At 36.7% G+C, this 22,697-nt stretch overlaps 1 protein-coding gene across 1 annotated transcript in view; it reads left to right on the top strand.

The window, feature by feature from the left end:
• Abcd3 (ATP-binding cassette, sub-family D (ALD), member 3) overlaps window positions 1-22,697 on the top strand; it is a 79,215-nt gene that overhangs the window by 51,416 nt on the left and 5,102 nt on the right. Inside the window, exons 11-20 of the mRNA XM_005384998.2 lie at window positions 285-354; window positions 441-538; window positions 637-728; window positions 5,755-5,846; window positions 5,933-6,005; window positions 7,212-7,275; window positions 17,617-17,694; window positions 17,791-17,856; window positions 17,938-18,027; window positions 18,492-18,611. Of these exons, the coding sequence (XP_005385055.1) occupies window positions 285-354; window positions 441-538; window positions 637-728; window positions 5,755-5,846; window positions 5,933-6,005; window positions 7,212-7,275; window positions 17,617-17,694; window positions 17,791-17,856; window positions 17,938-18,027; window positions 18,492-18,611 (843 nt within the window). The remainder of the gene's footprint in view (window positions 1-284; window positions 355-440; window positions 539-636; window positions 729-5,754; window positions 5,847-5,932; window positions 6,006-7,211; window positions 7,276-17,616; window positions 17,695-17,790; window positions 17,857-17,937; window positions 18,028-18,491; window positions 18,612-22,697) is intronic.

Genomic DNA, 22,697 nt, shown 5'->3' with positions numbered 1-22,697 from the left:
GTAAATACAAGTATTTCACTATTACCTGCAAGGGTGTATAACATTGTTAAAATTGTACAGTTTCTATTCAATTTACGTAAAAATGCTTTCGTGAAATGTTTGGCATCTGCTTTATGAGCAACCTTATGTTCAACAAAGTTTCTTTTACAATATCAGATATCATAGGCATTCACACAATATTGAATAAATGAATCTGTAGTTATATCAGGGTAGATTTTTTATATTCACATATATATAAAGAAAAAATACGTTTTGTTGATTTGTTTGTTTTTGTTTTCTGCCAGGTGGAGCACCTACATAATTTTATTTTGTTTCGGTTTTCTATGGGTTTCATTGATAGCATAATTGCCAAATGTAAGTATGTTTTAAAAAATGGTGTAATGAGATTTGTGGGAAAAGTGATATAATGGTAATATATTAAATCTTAACTTTTGTTTCAGACATTGCCACGGTTGTTGGTTACATAGTTGTCAGTCGTCCTTTCCTAGATTTATCTCATCCAAGACATCTCAGAAGTACACATTCAGAGCTTCTAGAGGTAAAGCAATAGTAACAAAATGCAAACTTAAAAATTTAAAAAGCCTTACTTTTAACTTCAGAAATGTAAGTGAAAACTAATACTTATTTCTATTTAAGGATTACTACCAAAGTGGAAGAATGCTTTTGCGAATGTCTCAAGCTCTAGGTCGAATAGTTTTGGCTGGGCGTGAAATGACTAGATTGGCCGGGTAAGATTAGTAATAACAACTGCAGAGAAAAATGCTTAAAAATATGTTGACCGTAATGATTGTGCTATACTGAGATTAAGATAAGAGGGCAGGATTCCTTACTGTATGAAACTGGTTTTGATAGAAAATTAAGGAATATTTTTTTTTCTGCTGGTGGACATGTCATGTTTCCTGAAGGCAGCTGTTTTGAGCCTTACAGTGGATTAGTGATTCTCAAGTGTCTGTTTTATGGATGCTGGCATTTGATGAGTTTGGAAATAATGTATAATAGCAATCTGTTCTTAATTTCTAGAAATTTAAATTAATGAGTAGGATTTTCTTGACCTTCTTTGTTCCACTCTTCTTAGATTAGATTTTTGATACCAACTTCTTAGCAAAATAAATGAACAGAGAGATGAGGTTGATTTTAGTGACAATATGGAAGGTTAACTTGGGGTTTTTTTTGTGTGTTTTTGAGACAGGGTCTCCCTATGCAGTTCAGGCTGCCCTTGAGCTCACTTTGTAGCTCAGGCTGGCCTCGAACTTGCAGTGATCCTCCTGCATTAGCCTCCGAAGTGCAGGGTTTACAGGTGTGTGCCACCATGCCCAGCAACTTGGTATCTGTAGGTACATTTATAGATCTAGTAATGTTACCTGGTCGTAACATTGTTTTTAGACTATGAAATAGAATTGAATACTGTCTTAGTTATTTTTCTTGTTGTTGAGACAAAATATCTGACACTCAAAGTTAAAGGGGGAAAGATTTACTTAGCTTATAGTTTGTAGAGGTTTTAGTCTATAATCAGCTGGCTCTAAGGCATGGCAGACACAGGCCTTGCAGAGGAGAAACAGTTTGTGGTGGGCAGAAGGTATCAAAAGAAACAAGGGATGACTACAGCTCTTTTTATCTCTTATTTCCTATCTAGGCTATTTAGGCCAGTTAGCGCTCACACCCTGTCTTGTTTAGCTTTTTCTCGTTGCCGAGACAAAATACCTGATGCCCAGAAGTAAGGAAGAAAAGGTTTATTTAGCTCACAGTTTGTGGAGGTTTCAGTCTGTAATCATCTGGCTCCAAGGCAGGGTGGCAGGGCACAGGGGTAACTCTTCAAGGTGGCGCAAGACAGCAAAAGCATCAAGAGCAAAAAAGAAGGGGGAAGAACAAACCTCTTTTCCTCCCTTATATTGTAAGCAGGGTGCCCCCACCGAGGGGGCATGTAGCACTCACATAATCTCCTCACCTTCCTCCTGCACAGGCTCAGGATGATACAAAGTAAGGACGTGGCCCCTGCCCAGTCACTTAGTTATATCCTTCTACGCTTCTCACACTGACACAGGAAGGATCCTAGGATGCTCTAGGATTCTAGAACATCCTTTTCACCCCAGGATGTAGAATTGCTGAGTTACTTAGTTAAGCTTCTACACTCCTCAAATTGACACAGTGTACAACCATAATACACCCTTAACCGTAATGCCCTTGATCTTAGTATTACAGTTTGAATCAATCCCAGCTTCACACACTAGAGCTAGCCACCTCTAAAAAAGCCCCACCTATGACTGCATGAAGCTTTGGGAGGACATCTAGACACAAGCCATAACCTTCTGCCCCTGCCCCTCCCCACCGAAGACTTACGTACATCTATTTATATAAAAGGCATTTATCTGTCTCTAAGAGTTGCCAAAGTCTTAACTGATTTAGCATTTTTGAAAATGTTGAGTCCAAAGTCTCCTATGAGATTTAGGGCAAACTTTTAGCTGCAAGCCCCTGTATAAATGAAAAGAAAGTTAAACACTTAACATGTAATGGCACAAGAAAAACATTAACATTTTAAAAGGTATAAATAGGGGGATATAAAGGAATGGGGCCAAAACAAGTCCAAAATCTAGCAGGGCAGACATTAAGTCTTGTAGTTTATGTGTAGCATCTGAGGCAGTCTTTGGCAAGATGTGAACTCTAAAGGGCTTGAGTGTCTCTGCCCCTATGGCACTGTGGGTGGTTGTAGCTCTCACGGCTTCTCTTGGGCTGGCTGCTTTCTCTTTGTAGTTTTTCTTAGATGATCTATGTTTTTGGCTTTTTTAAACTTTTGTGGTTTCTAGTGCATCTTCAGCTTCACACTCACAGCTTTACATACTGCCTTCTAAAGGTCACATTGCCTGCCCTCCCATGCAGTCTTTTGAAATCTGGGTGGAAGCCTTTTGACCCCTCATGAGCAGCAGCCAGACTTTTTATTCTCTTGGCTGCGGGGTTGAGTGCCTATGAACTAAATCTTGAGAAACAACTTTTATAGGCCACCACCACTTTGGGACTCTTTTTAAAGCAGACTTTTACTTTTGCAGCTCTGAGGCTGTAAAGGCTGGAATTTTACTGGTTTTTGTGTGTCTTCAGGTTATTTTTCTGTTTTTGTTTTTGTTTTTTTGCTAGTCTTTCTAGAGACCAATTTTGTTTTTTTGTTTTATCTTTATAGGCTGCAACTTTACTGGAGCTTTTTTTAGGGCGGGGAGAGGGCTAGACTCACAATGTTTGAATTATTTTGTTGGGCTCCTTGCTCTTGATTCTCAACATAAATCTGCCTAAAAGTCCCCAACATGCCACTGTCTAAAATAATACTGTCTTCAAATTCTTTTGCAGGATTAGTCTACCGCCCTTAATCTCAGTCTTAGGCAAAATCTCTGGACATGAGCAAAATGCAGACAAACTTTCTGCCAACCCCTAACACACCTCCTTTGGAGTCTTAATAGCCAATGCAGTTCTTCTCAACAGAAACCTCTCAAACCTGGTCTTTACCAGCAGCACTTTTTCAGCCTTCTGGTGTTCTGAGCTCTGACCAGAATCTCCCATCAAGTATAGTCTCAGGCGTTTTAGCTGGCATCTCTAAACCTTTTCTAACTCTTCTCCCCACAAGCCAGCTCTAAAGGTTCTTAAACCACATGGTTAGGTATCATCAGAGCAACAACCCCATTTCTGGTACCAAATTCTGTCTTAGTTACTTATCTTGTTGCTGAGACAAAATATCTAATGCCCAAAGTTAAAGGGGAAAAGATTTATTTAGCTTACAATTTGTAGAAGTTTTACTCTATAATCACCTGGCTCTCAGGCAGGGTGGCATGGCACACACGCATCACAGAGGAGAAAAAGCAACAAGACAGGCAGGCAGACTGTAGCAAAAGCAAAGAGGGAGGACTACAGCTCTTTTTATCCCCTGTATTTTATCTAGGCTATTTAGGGCAGGTAGCACCCACACTCTTAGTAGTCCCCTTGATCTTAGTGTTGTACCATGAGTCATTCCCAGCTTCACACACTCTAGATCTAGCCAGCTCTAAAAAAAGCACCACTTGTGACTGCATAAGGCTTTGGGGAGACGTGTAGACACAAACCATAACAAATGCTGTGTGTTAGTATTTCAAGCTGTAATGCAAAGGGTGGGTATGGTATAAAAACTTCACCATAATTTAAAAATCATAAATTTCTCATTACATGAGGTTATCTGATGACTGAAGAGTTTCCATAGGCCTATGATCCATTGTCTCAGTCACTTTTCCTTGCTGGGACAAAATAGCTGACACCCACAACTTAAAGGAGTTTATTATGGCTCGTAGTTTCAAAAGTTTCAGTCCCTAATTGACAGGCTCAAAGCAGAAATGGCATAGAAGAAGGGCCTGCCAATGAGGAAAGGAGGAGAAATGTTCACATCATGGTAGTCAGGAAGCAGAGCAAGGGAGGAGGAGCTGGGGAGGGACATACGTTCTTTCCAGGGCCTGCCTTCAGTTACCCACCTTCAACCAGGGCCCAGCCCTTAATAACAAGTTAGCTGTGAATGTATCGGTGGTTCAGTCCACTGATGAGTATAGAGCACCCATGATCCAGTCACCTTCCAAAGGCTCCACCTCTGAACACAGGAGGCTTGGGGGGCATTGTAGATCTAAACCATGGCATCCTTTTCACACTTTTTTCCTTTTTTACTTTCCTGCTGTGACAGTTAAAGTCTTCAAGCAAGAAAAAAGTTGTAAATCATGAGAAAGAGTCTTTCTCTTGAGAATGCTGACATTCTTCCTACTCCTTAATAACATTTCTCAGGCCTTTATAGTTCCTGAATGTGGAGTGAATCTGTTCCTTGACAAGGCTTCTTTTTTTAAGCCACTTTTTTTTTTCTAAATCACTTTATTATATGGGGTTGATATATTCAAACTGTACATATTCAATATGTACAACTTAATATGTGGATAAATTTTATACCCATGAAACCATCACTACAGTCAGGACCATAAATCTGTCCATCACATTCCAGGGTTTCCTTTAGGAGGTTTCTGCTTGTTATTTATAAAAAAATCCCATTTTCTTCTGTGGTGCTAAGTACTTTCTCTTTGATCATAATGTCATTTTTATACTCGCTTGTCCTTAGTTTTGATTTCTGTCTATTGCCCTTGTAATTTCCATTGAATAGAAAAAACTCTTATCTTTTCCCCTCTTCAGAGTAAGAGAGCAGGAATACTTTCAACTCTTCCCTGTTTATAGGAAGGCAGCATGTATTTTTGCATACATTTTCTATATTTCTTCCTCAGGTGGAAAGGCCAACTTTACACATGTCTTAAGCAGGAACCTAGGAATTATGCTTTCTGGGTTTGGGAATGTAGTAGCACTCATCTTCTATAGTGTCCATAAAAGTTTTCCTTAAAATTCTAACAGCAAGTAAACAGCTTGTCTGACCAGTTCCTAAAATGTGATTTTTTTTGAAGTGGGGGTTCTTTGAAACTGCTTCTTTTATTGTTATGTTCCTGCTCTCTTTCTGAAACATTAAGAGAACATGTGCATATTCTCGTTAATAGTTTATGTTGAAGTGACTTTTTTTTTTTTTTTTTGGTTCCGGGAGTTGAACTCACAACCTCACGCTTGCCAGGCAGGCACCTTACTGCTGAGCTATATCTCCAGCCTGATGTGACTTCTTATTAAAACCAAATTATAATTTTAGAAACTGCAGTTAGGTTTTATAAAATGAAAGCTTTAATAATGGTATGGAGTTATGTTTACAGTTTTCTTTTCTTAAAATTCTAGTTTTACTGCTCGGATTACAGAATTAATGCAAGTACTGAAGGATTTAAATCAAGGCAAATATGAACGCACAATGGTTTCACAACAGGAAAAGGGTAAATATGAATGCCATAGTTTGAGGTCACAATTTTATGTTTTTGCTGACACAGTATGATACTTTATCAATTATTTTCCATTTAAGGTGTTGAAGAAGTGCAAATCAGCCCCTTGATACCTGGTGCTGGAGAAATCATCAATGCTGATAACATTATACGGTAAGTACAGAGAAAGTTTCTTTAGCATCATTAAGCTTCATTGTGTCCTTTCTCTTTAGGTTTATAATTAGTATTTAATGTAAAATTACCTTTTATTAATAGTGTTCAGATATCGGTGACATAAAATTTTATAAGGTGTAAAGTTTGCTATTTTGATAACATTATAAAATGATCACATTCCAGCTAATCTATCATTTGTACATTGTTATCATTTGTATTGTTATGATGAGAATCTAAGATCTATTTTAGGAAATTTCAAGTACAGAATGCATTAAATGTTGTCCCCATGCTGTATACTAGGTCTCCAGAACTTACTCATGCTGCATCATGGCCAAAATTTATACCCTCTGACCAACATCACCCCCAACTGCCCCTCCCTTAGCCCTGGCGAACTACCATCCTACTCTCTGCTTCTGTGAATTCAACTATTTTGGATTCCATATACATGTAGGATTATACATTGTTCTTCCTTTTATATCTTGCTTATTTTGCTTAGCATACTGTTCTTCAGCCCCCTCCATCTAAAACATGGTAGGATATCCTTTTTAAAGGCTGAATAGTACTCTTATTATATGTATGTTTATTCATACACTATATTTTTATTCTTTTTATCAGCTGGACATTCAGAAAGTTTATTCTTTTTATCAGCTGGACATTCAGAAAGTTTTCATATCTTGGCTTGGTGAATAATACCACAATAATCATGGAAATGCAGATACCTCTTTAAGATACTGATTTTATTTTCTTTGCATAGCTACCTGGAAGTAGGATTGCCTGATACAATTGTTTTATCTTTAATTTTGGGGGTAACTGCCATCCTGTTTTTCATAATGGCTGTATTAACTTACATAATTACTGATAGTGTATAAGGGTTCCCTTATCTCCGTAGGTTGCTAACATTTACCTTTTCTCTCTTTGATAATTATCTTATTCTCCCACCTAGTGTAAGGTAATAATCATTGCCATTTTGATTTGCATTTCTCTAGTGACTGGTGATACTAAGCACCTTTTCATATGCTTGCTGACATTCAAATTTCTTCTTTTACGAAATACCTATTCTACGAAGTATCGTTTACCACTTATCTACTTCTACAAAGTATCAATGGGCATTTGCCATTTTAAGTGTGTTATTTGTAAATTTGCTATTAAACTTTATGAATTCCTTATATATTTTTAAAAATTATTTCTTATTTCTTTCTTCTATAGGTTTGATCATGTTCCTTTAGCAACACCAAATGGAGATATCTTGATCCGAGATCTCAGTTTTGAAGTAAGTTTTATAATGGTCGTGTCAAAGGTTAAATCATTTGGAAAGTGAAAACTGAAAAACTATTGTCTGAATATTTAAGTGTTTTCTATTCTTGACTTAGTGTCTGAATCCACAGAATTGCTTTCAAAAATATATTTTTGAACAACCTAGAAGTTATTGTTTTTAGTTAGCTGCACTTTAAAATTTCAATACTACCACTATGTCAAAAGTATTTTGTTAATGAAGTTCATGTGCAGAAAGAAATGCATTTAATTTGAATTAGAAAATGTATTTAATTTGAATTTCCAGTGTAGAATGAATAATTAAAACATACCAATAGAATTTTAACCTCTTTAAATAAAAAACGCAATTTTATTTTTTATTTTTTATTTTTATGTTTTTTATTTTTGAGGAGTACTGGGAATTGAACTCAGGGCCTCACACTTGCCAGGCAGGCATTGCGCCACTGAGCTAAACCCCCAGCCCCTGGTTTTCTTATTGTTTTGACCATGCAGGAGGATTTATACCTGTTACGGTTTGTCTGTGTGTCCCCCACAAAGTCTCATGCAGCCATGGGGCAGGCTTTTAGAGTTGATTGAGGTGTGAGAGCTACACCCTGTTTATTGGTGTATTACATTTGTTGATTTGTAAACATTGAACCATCCCTGGGGTGGATAGTTTGCATATGTAAGGGAGAGGAAGAGAGTGCTTGAGGCCATTCCTTCCCCATTCCTCGCTGGTGTGTGCTGGTTGCTTTTGCTGTGTTCTGCCGCCATGAGCTGTAGCCCTCTGCCATGTGCCACTCTGCCTTATTATAATCTGCCAAGTACGGACTGAAACCTCTACGAACTGTAAGCGAAATAAACCTTTCCTTCCTTAATTTTGGGCATCAGGTATTTTGTCCCAGCAGCGAGAAAAAAGTAACCAAGACAATACCCATAAAAACAAGAGTACAGACCTTTTCTTACTACCAAATCAGTAGAACAGCAGAGTATCCTGCCAATGGCCACACCACCGTGCGGTCAGTGGCTCAGGCCATGTGACTAGTGTGGTGATCCAGTCTGTTCTCTTCATGAAATGGGAATCTGATAGTCTACATGAAAAAGACAGAAGATGATGAGTGTTTTTGTGTGACTTGTAATACTCTGGAAGATCTCAGAGTTACTGTTTAGGTTATGTAACTGTTGTACTTTTGATGTCCTTTTCTTGTCCCTGAGTTTAGAGGGAAATCTTTCAGCTTCTCCCCATTTAATATGTTTGCTGTTGGTTTGTCATAAATGGCTTTTATCAGATTGAGGTACAGTCCTTCTGTACCTATTTTCTTCAGGGTTTTTAATCATGAATGGGTGTTAGATTGGGTCAAAAGCTTTTGCTGCATCTTTTGATATGATCATGTGGTTTTTGTCCTTGCTTCTGTTTATTGGTGTATTACATTTGTTGATTTGTAAACATTGAACCATCTTTGTATCCCTGGGATGAAACTTACTTGGTCATGATATGATCCTTTTGATGTTTTGTTGCATACTATTTGCCAATATCTTATTGAGGATTTTTGTATCTATGTTCATTAAGAGATTTTCTTATAATTTTCTTTCTTAGTTGGGTCTCTGTCTGGTTTCGGGATCAGAATGATGCTGGTTTCCAGGAATTAGTTTGGAAGTACTCCTTCCCTTTCAGTTTCATTAAAGTGGAGTATTGGTGTTATAACATCCTTGAAAGTCTTGTAGAGTTCAGCAGTCAATCCATTGGTCTTGGGCTTTACTTAGTTTTGTAGGTTTTTATTACTGCTTTAGTTTCATTGCTTATAACTGGATTGTTCAGAATTCTTATTTCTTCTTGGTTCAGTTTTGGTAATTCATATGTGTCTAGGAATCTGTCCATTTCTTGAAGATTTTCTAATATGTTAGAGTACAGTTTTTCATAGTAATTACTAACCTCTGGATTTGGTTGTGACTGTGATTTCACCTTGTTCCTAATTGCATTATTGTGAGTCTTTTCTCTGCTTCTTTTTACTTTGCTTAAGGGGTTATCTATTTTGTTTATTCTTTTGAAGAACGAGCTTTTTATTTGTTGATTCTTTATATTTTTTTAGGCTTGATTTCATTAATTTTTTCATCTCAGTTTCATTAATTTCTTCTCTGATCTTTATGATTTCCCTTTTTTTGTTTTTTGTTTTTTGAGACCCTTCTCGCCATGTAGTTCAGGCAGCCCTGGAGCTCACTGGAGCCCAGGTTGGCCTCAAATTTGCAGTGCTCCTCCTGCCTCATCCTCCTGAGTGTTGGGATTGTAAGCATGTGCCACCATGCCTGGCCACATATGACTTCCCTTCTTAAACTAGGTCTGGGTTGGACTGTTGCTTTTCTCATATCTGGAGGTTCATGAAGAGGTTATTTATTTGCGCTTTCTCTGGTTCTCTAATGTGAGCATTGACTGCAGTAACCTTCCCTCCTAGGACTTGTGTCCTATAGGTTCTGGTGTGTTATATTGGCACTGTCATTTGATTTCAGAAAATGTTTAATCTCTCCCTTTATTTCCTTTGTGATGCGTTGAGTGTTTAAGGATGGTTAAGTTTTCAGGTATAAATTTTCTATGGTTTCTTTTGTGATTGATTTCTAGTTTCAGTACACAATTGTTTGATAGTATATGTATATCTATTTGGGGTGATTCTGATTCTTTGTATTTTTTAAATCAGGCTCTGTAGACTAGTGTGTAGTCTGTTTTGGAGGAAATTCTGTTTGCTTCTGAGAAGATAGAACACTGTAGATATCTGTTAAGTCCATTTGTTTTGGGGTGTGGTTTAGCTCTGATATTTCCTTATTGATTTTTTTGTTCAGTTTATTTGTCTCCTTGTGACAGTGGAGTATTGAGGTCACCCACTGTGACTATGTTGGTATTTTTTTGATCTTTTATGTCCAGCAGTGTTTGTTTTATAAAGTTTGGTGCTTCAGTATTTGGTGCATATGTATTTACAGTTATTATCTCTTCCTGTTCAGTTGTTCTCTTAACTAATGTTAACCTTCTTTGCCTCTTTTGATCAACTTTAGCTTTAAGTTTTCTTTATCTCAGAATAAGACTGCTTGTTTCTGGGTCTTGATGCCTTAGATTTTTTTTGTATCTTTTGATTTTTAGTCTTTGAATTTCTTTTTAGATTACATGAGTTTCCTGAATGGAACAGACTCTTGGAATTTGGTTTTTGGTTCAGTGTACCAACGTGTATCTTTTAATTAGGGAATTGAAGTCATTTACATTGAGAAGTATTACTGAAAAGTATTGATTTATTCCTGTCGTTGTGGTCTTTTTCTGTTGTTGATAACTTCTTTTCTCTTACTTTTTTCTTTTTTTTTTAAGAGAAAAAAATCAATAGAAATGATACAGTTTCAAAACAAGATAATAGGAGATTAACAATGGTTAATATATTGCATACTTTTTAAAAACTACTTGCCTTAATGTATTTACTCTAATTTTTTGGCTTTGTTGGCTTCATTACCACTGTAGGATATTCTGGGTTTTGTTGGTGGTGGTGGTGTTGTTTTTTGCTTTTTTTGTTTCTTTTTAAGTGCTGATTTGGTGTTCCTACATCTCTTAAGGTATTCTTTGTTGTGGAATGTCCTTATTTTTCTTTCTTTCAATTATGAAAGACAGTTTTAAAAGGTAAATCTGGATTTGTAAGTTGTTTGCTTTTGTGGTTTGAAACACTCACTCCAAGTTCTCCTGGCCTTTAAAGTTTGTGTTTAGAAGTCTACTGTAATCCTAGTGGTTTACCTTTATAAGTAATTCTTTGTTTTTCTTTAATAGTTTTTAAGATTCTTAGTGTTGAACATCCAGGATTTTGAGTAAGATGTGTTGTGGGGAGCTTCTTTTTTTCATCATAGTTAGATGGTGTTCTGTAAGCCTTGTTTACCTGTATATTGAAGTCTTTCTTTGTACTTGGAAACATTTTAATGATTTCTGTAAACAGATTCATTTCATTCCATGTGTGCTGTCTTCTAATTTCTCTCTGCTATCAATTAACTTTATCTTCGTCGTCTTAGCATCATCTAATATCTGTTGGATGTTTTTTCTCTTTTTCTGTCATTGTTTTTAAGAATTCATCATGGTTTTCCATTTTTGTCCTCAATTTCAAAAATCTTCACATTGGTCATTTCTGCAATTTATAAATTCTGTACAATTTTTTGTTTCTAGTATTTCTGTCTCACACCTTTCTGTGAAGTCTGTATCTTTGGTAAATTTGTAACTCATGTTTTGAACCATTTTGTTCATCTTTCAAGTTTTTATTTGTTTCTCCCATATCTACTTCGGTCACTTTGTATGTGCTATTGTTTTTTGAGTTATGTCCTATTTAAACTTGCCAAGTTTCTTTACGTTTTCCTAAATCATGGCATTTGCTTTCCTCTCCATTGGTGCCCTTTGAATCTGCTTTAGGAGAGTTGGAAGGTGCCAGGGGCCTTTCATTGCCTTGTTTTCTCGTGTTCCTCTGTGTGTGTATATGTACATGTGTGTGTACATACATATATATATATATATATATATATATATATATATTCATTCTTTCTTTCGCCTGGTGTCAGGGGTTGTAGTCAGATAAGAGTGTGGGAAGATTGGTATTGATATAACAATCTCTTCAGTTAAAATTTGTTTTCCAGTGATGTTCATGGCCTTGTCTGGGGATGTTGTTTACCTCCACAAGCTTTTCAGCTGAATTATGTTGGACCCTTTTACTATGTGATGGGATTTCTGTTGGTTATAGTAGTGTCCACAGAACCAAGCATACCATCAACCATACACATTAAAATTTGTTTTGATAATTTTACCCTTTTTTCAATATTCCTTACAGACTGTATTGTACTGGGATGTTTGAGGTTTGAGGAGTAAAGGGAGGGTAAAAGGAAGAGGATCTGTCAATGGGAAGAGGAAGATAAGAGATATGTCAGTAGGTGAAAAGAAAGAAAGAATCTTGACTCTGTTGGAGTTATTTCATAGCTGGGATAAAAGGCTGGTATAGAAGGGGTTTAGGATAGTATTTATGTAGTCAAGAGGATATATGCACATTGGTGGCAATGTATTTACAAATTGGAGGAGACTGAGATTTCTGTTACCTGTTAATATGTTTGTTGCTAGTTTTGTTCAGGTCCTCTAAACCCAACTTTGTTAAGCATTTCCCTTACATGCCCTAATTCATGTTCTCTAATGCATTTACACTGTTCCTGCTATGTTTATACCATAAGTGGAGGAGGGGAAGGAAGGCAAGAATACAAAATAGTGAGGAGTAGAGAAGGACTAAGAAGAAGGGGTGTGAGAGTTGAAGGACAGGAAGGAGGAAGGGAACAGATCAAACTGAAAAACCTTGAATCTTAAAGTATTATAATCATCCAATACTGATAAAGAAAACAAAACAAAAGAGGGACTGGGGATTTAGCAGAAGAATAAGAAAAATCAAAATAGAACTGAAAGGAAAAGAAATAAGAATTAACTAGAATAGCCCAAATTCAACAAACTACTGTAACAAGGGTATAGTAACTACAGCTGCCAAAATAATCATAGATAAAAACCTGAGCTCAGATGTTAACAGCAGTAATCAGTTCTTCCACACAGCTCCCTCTTCTCTGGCATCACTGGTTTTGACTAGTCATGCAATTGCCTCCTGTGGAGGAAGGCAGTTGGGGGACTATTCACTTGTGTCCTTTTTTTTTTCCTGTCCAGAGCTCTTTCTTTTAAAACTGTTTATGTTTAGATGTAATATATTCTGACTATCCCCAATGACTTCACTTTTTTAGTGTTGAAAAGGCCTTACTTTTTTGCTTTTATTTTGGTTTCATTTGAAAAGTCTTGTAAAGGCCCTCATTAGGCCCCTACTTGTTCAAGTTTTTTGTTTCATAACCATGTCTCTTACCACCTGCTGTCTGGCCTATGATTCTTGTTTTGTTTTCTCTTCCATTGAGAACTGTGTCTCTGACTTCTGACCTTTTGGTGTACTGTTTGAGTTCCTTATCTTTTTCTGACTTGGCTCTCCTTTGTTCTGTCTTTCTATTTTTCTTAATATTGCCTTTCTTTATTTGACAAATATCCTTTGGTTCTTCATAACCTCCAGTTTTCTATCCATCTGCTTCATTTGAAAGTAAGGTTCCTTTCTCTTGGAAAGAGAGTTCTAATATAACAGACTTGGTCATCAAAAAAGTAAATGTTTACTACTTTATGATTCATTTGTCTTTTGGATTATATTGTAACCAAATAATGTAACTAAACTTTTTCGGAGTGCTGGGATGTCTCTCAATAATAGAACACTTACCTAGCATTTGTGAGGTCTTGGGTTGGAACCAGGCACAGCAAAATAACAACAACTTCTTTTGGATAAGATATTTCATATATTTTACTTTCATAAACTCCCTGCACAGGTGTATTTATCTACCTACATATTCTTCTGTGAGGTCTTTAGAAATAACAACTTGTAAGTCATAGAATGGGGATTAATAACTTATTCAAGTTCTTACCTTTTCATTAAGAAATATTTATAGTAATGTTTAAAGAACCCAGGGAGTCTTTATGAAAAACTTTTGTATAATCTTTATTTTACATAAATTACATTTATGTAAAATGTGATTTTAGAATTTTTTGATAATTTATTGTAAATTCATAGGAAATAGGATTTTTTAAGGAGTATTATTTAGGGGAAAGATTTTTATTGGCAAAAATTTGGTCATTTAAAGGATTCATTGACCAGTAAAACATTTTAAGTGCCCCAATAATGTGTCATTAGGGCCTAAATTTTCAGTAAAACTTATCTTTGAGTTTTAATCTTAATGTAGATCCCTGAAGATATGTTTATAAATCTGTAATATGGGAATATTTTCATTGTACTACTGTGACTAATGTCATAATTGGAACATTTTGTCCAATGCTGCCAAAAGCCTTGGAGTAAAGTTAATGATGGAGCTTGAGATATTTGAGGTTAAGAGGGGACCTAAGGATTTCAGTTGGGGCTGGAGATTTAGCTCAGTGGTAGAATGCTTGTCTCATAAGCGGGAGGCCCTGGGTTCAGTCCTCAGCACCAAGAAAATTAAAAAAGAATTTCAGTAAGTTTAGTTACTTATACACACTATGGCATGTTTTGGGGGGGTTCCTGACACCTTACAACAACTAACGTGAAAAGGTCTTGTTAGAGGCAGGATTATTGATGTTAATATAAACCACAGTGAATAATTGGAGGCAAATATATGACTAACAAACACATACACAATAGTATTTAAGTAAAGCACAGTAGGGAATCATTTAATTAACAGTTTTCTTTTTTTTTTTTTTTGGTTTTTCTCCGGTACCGGGAACCGAACTCACGACCTTGCGCTTGCCAGGCAGGCGCTTTTGCCGCTGAGCTAAATCCCCAGCCCCCTAATTAACAGTTTTCTGAACCTTAGGAGCTTCTAGGTGTATCACTATTAATTATTTTAGATACCCTTTCATTATCAGGTATGTTCAGTATATACAGTGTTTCAGGATAAGGAAATGTTTAATTGTTTAGAAAGAAGCCCCTCAAGATGATTGTTTAGTTTATCAAAAGAAAGATAATTCATTCATTTGGAAAAGTCATTTAGAATAGCGCATTCTATATATGCAAGTTAATTGTGCTGTTTTATTCTAGATCGACTACATAGTAGTAGGAGGCTGCAGTGTCTCAGTCTTTCTTTGGAGACTCATTTTTTTTAATTTTAAAGAATTGGGGCAAAATATAGCATAAATTTTATCATTTAAAAATATACAATTCATTGGCATTTGTATATGTACATCACTACACAAGCATCATCACTGTTGATTTCTGGAACATTTTCAACCTCCCAAATAAAAACTCTCATTAAACAGTAGTACTCCTACCCCTGTCTTCTCAGCCCTTAGTAACATAGTCTATTTTCTGTCTCTGTGAATTTGAGTCTTCTAGGTACCTCATTCAGTGAAATCATGCAGTATTTGTGCCTTTATATCTGGCCTATTTCGCTTGGCATAATATTTTCAAGATTTATTCATATTATGTCATGTGCCAGAAATTTCATTTCTTTTTTTTTTGGTGTTTTTTTGGTGTTTTTTTTGAGACAGGGTCTCACTATGCAGTTCAGGCTGGCCTTGAGCGCATCTTGTAGCCCAGGCTGGTCTCCAACTCACAATGATCTTCCTGCCTCAACCTCCCAAGTGCTAAGATTACAGGTGCCCAGCCATTCCTTTTTAAAATCAAATATTATTCCACTGTATGTGTGTTGATCAGCTTTCTGTTTCTATAAAAGTACCTGACAAAATCAACTTACAAAGAGAAAAGATTAATTTGGCTTGTAGTTTTGGTAGTTCCAGTCTTGGACATAGTAGGAGTGGCACCATTATCCACTGTTGGGAAACAAAGGGCCAGGGTCCCACTACCAAAGACCTTAGGCATCTTGCAGTGACCTGAAGACCGTGCACTAGGCCTCCCCTTTTAAGTTTTTACCACCTCCCTTGAAGTTTTCACTGCCACCCAAGGAACCAAGCTTCTCACATATGGACCATTGAGGGGGGGCACTCAGGATTAAAACTGTAACAGTGTGTACATGACACATTTTGTTTATTCATTCATCTGCTAGGGTTGCTTCCACTTATTTATTGACTATTGTAAGTAATGCTGATGACTTTTGGCTTCATCACAGTAAAAATGGAAGTCATATCAGTGGCTTTCAGTGCCCTGTAGTATTTGCCTGTTGCTGTCCCATCCGTTAACTCTCAGAGTCCAGTTCTTACTGGTGTTCTTCCTTCTGGTGTTCGAAAAGGACAAGGTACGTTCCTGCATCAGTGTCTTTCCACCAGATTTTTGTGGGTGAAAATGGGGCTGGAACAGTTTTCCTCTGGATAAATTCCTACTTCATTTCTTTCAAAATTTTGGCCAGTTGTCATCTCCAATGAGGTCTATTCTGACCACCTTAAAAAATTTAACTTCCCTGACCTATTTTTTCTCTATAGCACTCATTTTCTAACATAATCCAATTTACATATTTATTATAGGTATTCTTTATTTTATTCCTCTTGCCACTAGAATGCAAATAGATAAATGCAGGGTTTTTGGTCTCTTTTATTCACAAATGTACCCATTGCCTACAATAGATCTTGATACAGCATTCTCTAAATATTTACTGAATGAAATAATCTATGACTCACCCATGTAGGTAAAAACTTTGTCAAAAACAATCTGCACAACTAGGGCAACACATTGTTCTTTGATATCTTCTTTCCTGCTGTGCTATATTGGTATTTAATGTTGTAAGTTAGTAGTATAACCTAGATTTTCTGATTTCCACCCCCCACCCCGAGGTAATTTGACACTTAAAAGACCATAAGCCTAGAATGTAACACTCCTCACATTTTCTCATTTACTTTATGGTTTTGCAGAACAACTTAGTGGCACCTGTATATATTTGTAATGCACATATACTTTGGTCCAGCTTTTCTCATTTAAGAATCCATAGAAATCATTTTTCACTATTGTGGAAGTTTTCTTGCTGATATAGGTTCACTGCAGTTTCATATAAAAGAGCAAAACAAAATGCAGATGACTACAATTTTTAACCAAAGAGGGATATTTAAGAAATTATAGTAGAGACTTCATTGGAAAATAGGAAGGACTTCATGGAGAGGAGGGGAAGGCAGTGTTAAATTCAATCAAACTACGTTACATGCAGGTATGAAAATGCCACAATAAAACCATTATTTTATATAATTAATATTCCCTAGTAAGAGTTATGGTTCATTCATAATCTAAATGTACTGGTCTAGAGGAGTATTTGCTATATTGTGAGGTTACAAAGGCAAGTTGTAGAATAGTCCATATGCATTTTAGACTTTTAACAGAAGACTGTGATTCCTCACATATTTATTATTTTTAAGACTTCTTAAAGGCTTTTTAAAGCTTTAGCTCTTTGTGTTCTCAGTCAGATTAAGTTGAATGATACCAATCAATCCTGATTTTTATTTATTTATTTATTACATTTTTATTTATTTATTTTTTAGACAAGATCTCACTATGCTGTTCAGGATGCCCTTGAACTCACTTTGTAGTCCAGTCTGGCTTTGAATTCACAGCAATCCTCCTGCCTCAGCCTTCTAAGTGCTAGGATTATAGGCATGTGCCACCATGCCCAGCCTCAGTACTGAATTTTAAGTGAAAAAGAAAAAGTAACTAATAATTGAAAATAAACATAAAGGTCCCTCACAATTTCTTCCACTGTTCTACCTAATGTCATATTTACAGAAAAAGTAGAAAACTTATAATGAGCAAGGGGCTATTTGGGTTTAAGAAATGTTCACTGCATGTATATTCTCTTGATTTAATGAGTTCATAGACTAATTTTCTTTCAGGTTCGATCTGGGGCCAATGTTCTAATCTGTGGTCCAAATGGCTGTGGGAAGAGTTCACTTTTCCGTGTTCTTGGTGAAGTATGTATAAATTGGTTTCCAAATTTTGCAGTCTTATTTTGCATTGCTGTCTACCACATTGTGAATTTCACAATTCTTCCCTCCTTTCGTTTTTAGTTATGGCCTCTTTTTGGGGGACGTCTAACTAAACCTGAGAGAGGAAAGTTATTTTATGTTCCTCAGGTAAGACCTTGTTGAGTGTAATCTCTGATTGAAGATCGGTTTTTTTAAAACTTCTGATGACTTTTGCTGTGTTGTTATCAGAGGCCTTATATGACCCTTGGAACACTTCGAGACCAAGTAATATATCCAGATGGAAAAGAAGATCAGAAAAAGAAGGGGATATCTGACCTAGTAAGGGAATGTTTATATCTTAGACCTACCAAAAATGCTCCATTTCAGATTGTTTATCTGAAGCCATTTCAGATTGTTTATTTAAATGCCAGGTAGTTTGTCCTAACCTGTAAAGTCTTCTCAAACCATTAAGTATAACTTTCCAAGTTGAGATCAGATTATAGCCATTTAGCTTAACTGTGACTCCTTGGGTGTTTAACTCTCTTTATACTATTGTTTTCTTATTGCTCTCATCTTTTGATTATTACAAAAGCATTGCTCTCTTTAAACTACTAGACATATTTTGCCAAGATTAATATAGACAGGAGCTGAAATGTTCAGGGCTAATTTTATGCCACATTCTTTTCTGCAGAGTACCTCTTTAAGTGGTATTGGCAATGGAATTGTAGAAATTTTAGTTTAAAAAATGAAGCAAGATAGGAAATATCTATAATAAGCTTGAGTTTGTCTTTGTTTCCTGAAAGGTACTGAAAGAGTATTTAGACAATGTGCAGCTGGGCCATATCCTTGAACGAGAAGGAGGCTGGGACAGTGTTCAGGACTGGATGGATGTACTCAGTGGAGGAGAAAAGCAAAGAATGGCGGTCAGTAAATTCTAAACACTTCTTTAAAATGAAACTGCTTGAAGTCACTCTTAAGAGTCCAGCATTTTGATTAATCAAAACACAAAGGTTTATCCTTTTTTTACAGTATAGATAAGTTTGAATGGTAATAAAGTTCTTCGAAATATATAACTTACCTGTAAATTAGAATTCTGAAAAATTAATTAATAATGCCACCATACCTGTGAAAGGAAAACCTTGAAGTTAAGTTACACACTGTCTATCCGTGTTTGTAAAGGTTGGATGAAACTAAAAAAAAAAAAAAAAGGTTGGATGAAACTGCGGCGCATTGGCCCTGGGATATATAGTAATCCTGGCTGTATTGTAAGATCTTGTTCAGTTTCTTTTTTCTGCACTTTTGTCTCTTCCAGGTTGTTCTTACTGAAATAACTGAAGGTAGTACTGGGGAAGTTAGGTAAAGAGTGTATGTGTTCATTGTACTGTTCTCTTAGAGTATTTTTGTAGGGCTAAAATTGTCAAAGTAAAAAGTTGGGGGAAAAGGAGACACAATATTTAGGAAGAGCAGACGTGAAAGGCCTAATCATCTAAAACAATTTGTAAGACTGAAGCTGGTTTAAAACAAGTCAACCAAAGGAGCTTTTGGGTAAGAAAAGTCAAGATTTGAATTGGGGACATGAAAGGGAATGAGTAGCTGTGGAATGTAGGAAGACCCAGTCAACAGTGTCAGCAGAAATGTAGGGAAATAAGGTTATTAATTATGATTAATGTCAACAGTGAAAAACAGCTTTATTAAACGTTTACTTTCCGCAGTATTAGCTGAGAATCAGCTCTGTGCAAGGCACTGTGCTCAGTCCTACCCTTACAATCTAATTAGGAGTTCAGATATTCTCAACTAACAGTAGTATATAGACTAAAGAAAAAAAGGTACAGCCACTTGTGGTGGCTCACGCCTGTAATCCCAGCACTTGGGAGGCTGAAGCAGGAGGATCATTGCGAGTTAGAGGCCAGCCTGGACTACAAAGCGAGTTCAAGACCAGCCTGAACTGCATAGGGAGACCCTGTCTCAAAAAGACAAAAGAAAAAGCTATAAGTAGCTACAAAGCAAGTACACTGGGATAACAATGAGAGCAAGATCTTGGGAGGTCAGGTACAGATAAGGGTAAAATCTTAAAGCGCCTAAGCAGGTTCCTAAAGCCACACAGCTGAAAGGGAGGAGTGAGATTCAAGTGCAGGTGGGTCTGACCTGAGAGCTCTGCTTTACCCAGTACATTATGGAGCCTTGAGTGTCTGAGTGGATGGTCTGACCTGTTCTACTCTCTCATTGTCTCTTGATGTCTCAAGTGAAATTTTCCTTATGCCTTGTATCTGTTTGGGCCACACCTCCATCAGCCATGGTTCTTCAGCTGTAAGTTGGGATATCTTACATGGCATACCAAAAGTCATCTTTTCCTCTCCTTTATTCCTGCTCTTCCTGTTTAGTGGTGGGTTTTCATATTTTGAATCATGAAAGGATGTATGATAGAAAGTTGGCATTTCTACAGAAATGTACAGGACTGTAAACCCTCACACCAGAGATACCACTATTTAAAAATTTTAGTGCTTTAAATTTTTCCTATAATTATTTTTTGTTTTACCATCAAATGTTAACTGTTTTCCCTTCTTTACTGTTACTGAGCTTTCCAGAATATTTCCTTTTCCTTGTCCCCTTCAAACTGTGCCTCCCTTCCAGTCCAAGACAAAGGCACAGTCCTTTGCCTGGCATATAGGAGATAGTCCAGAGATGTTCTGAAGGGGTGACAGATGGGTTGTGCCCCTTTTTCTGTTTACTTTTATTTCTTCACGTTACCTAAACCCTAACTGAAGAGTGTTTGTTTGCCTTGGCATTTTTCTTCTGAGGCTTCCGAGCACAGCTGAAGAGAATGGTGCCACCACACACTCGTGGTTTCCAGATATGGAGGGGCACAGGGCTTAGCTTGGCTTACTTAAGTCATCTTACTTACTTTTACTTTGATCTCATTTAAAACTACCAACTGCTACCCCATTGCTTACTATACCACTCGGAGCAGAATAACTCATTTCGTATTTAAAGAAAGAAAGAGAAGCTATTATTTCAGTTATATAATGGCTATTTTTTGAGTGCTTAATAGATAGGCAATTTGCCGAGAATATTCCACAGGTTATCGTGTTTAATCCTCATTGTATTCTTGTGAGATAAGAACTATGAATGCTCATTTTACAGAGGAAATTGAACAGTTAAGAAGCCTGCTAAGGGTGAAGGATGTCAGCTTACCAAGTGTAGGCAGCAGTATGATTCTAGTGTTCATATACTTATTCCCTGTACAGCTTTCTTGTAATAGCTATGCAAATAGCTGACAACATAATAAAAGAGAGAGACATGCTGAGAGCATTTCCACGTGAGTGTGGTGATGAGATATGCAGAGAGTACAATGGGAGCGCAGAACAGAGCATCACCATGCCTTCAAATGGACTTTGCATTGGTCTGTCCTTCCCACTGTGCTTCCACTGGCCGTGGAGGACGTGTCGTCCTTCTTGGGAAGGGCTCCTCTGTCGGTCTTCATGAATTCTTTCTCCTTAGACTTCATCACACCCCTTCGCTTCAGTTTTGTACCCTCTTTTAGCCTCCATCTAAATTTAATTTTTCTAGTCCTTCCTCCTTCAGAAAGAGAGTTTCAGGTGGCTTGATGTAAAAAGCAAACTCTCCTTTAACCAAGGTCTTCTGTGACCTGTATGTTTTGTTTCCTGCAGAGTTTAATTTGATGGTATATATTTGCTGCTTCCCCTCCCTTTCCTCAGACAAATACATTTGAACCCCAAGGAAGCTGTTTAGTCATTCACTTATCAAATATTTGAATGTTACCCATATGTAAGTAGAGGTGAAATCATGGTCTCTACTTTTGTGAGTCTTACAGCCTTGTGAACAGAAAAATACAGACATACAATTCACCATATAGGCAGTACTACAGTTACATAAGGGACCCATGCAGCTTGGAATGTGTGGATCAGGGTATGCTTGTCTGAGCAGATGACATTAAGCAGAAATTGAAAATATGTAAGGACCAAAGTCAGGCATTTGGGACATACGAGAAGAATGACATGTACAGTAGTTCTTAAAGAATTGTAAGCCAGAGTAAAGTTCTCTGATTTGACAATTCTCTCTGCTTCCATGGTGAATAGATTGGAAAGGAGCAAAGATTATGTAGGAGACTAAAATTTGTGGTCATCCAGGCAGGAGGTGATTGTGCTCCGGGCTAAGGGCATGGTTGTGGACATGAGGAATAGTGAGTAAATTTCAAACCTTTGCTTGCTTGAGTGGACTAAAAGTGGGGGGAGGCAGTAAGTAAGAGGAAGAGAAGGGAAGGAAAATGCCTCTTGAGCTTTAAACATGTAGAGCCTGAGAGTCCTATGAGATATCCAAGTAGAAAAGTTTAATGGGAATTTGCATATATATTAACCTAGAAAATGAGAAAAGTATGGATGAGAGATATATATTAGGAACTTTTAGAATGTAAATAATATTTGAAATCACAAGATTGGATGAGATCATCCATCAGTCATAAAGCACAGGAAAAAGAGAAGGGGAATAGCTCTGAGGGACCCCCACATTTAATGGTCAAATAGAAGAGAAAGTGCTGGAAAAGAAACAGAGAAAGCAGCCTGTGAAGTACAAGGTCTCAGCAGTTTCGCTGTCACCTTCTGAAGAAGGAAGGAGTGGTTCTCTACAGAGAATGTTGCAGAGAAGAAAAATTAGGGAGGGATAGGAGCCTGTCTGTTTTGCAACTTGGAGATTTTTGGGGGAAGATGGCAAATTGGAATATGAAGAATCAGTGTGTTTGGTTTCCAGAAAATAAAATATATATGAAAAGTAAATATGTGAAAATATTCAACATTCCTGATAATCAAAGAAAGGTAAGCTCTAAAAATCCTGATGTTAAGTTTTATTTATAAAATTGACAAAGGCTTTATAAAATGAACATGCCCAATATTAATAAGAGAGATATACCTGCACTAAAAAATTATTAATGTAAATATAAGTGATAACATTACTTAAGCAACAAAATATTTAGAAATAAAGACTTGTAGCCATCA

This window comes from Chinchilla lanigera, unplaced genomic scaffold, assembly GCF_000276665.1.
Source record: "Chinchilla lanigera isolate Chin_1 unplaced genomic scaffold, ChiLan1.0 scaffold00022, whole genome shotgun sequence".
Taxonomy (NCBI): domain Eukaryota; kingdom Metazoa; phylum Chordata; class Mammalia; order Rodentia; family Chinchillidae; genus Chinchilla; species Chinchilla lanigera.
Note: the sequence above shows the minus strand (reverse complement) of the source record. Positions and strands in the feature narration are given on the sequence as shown.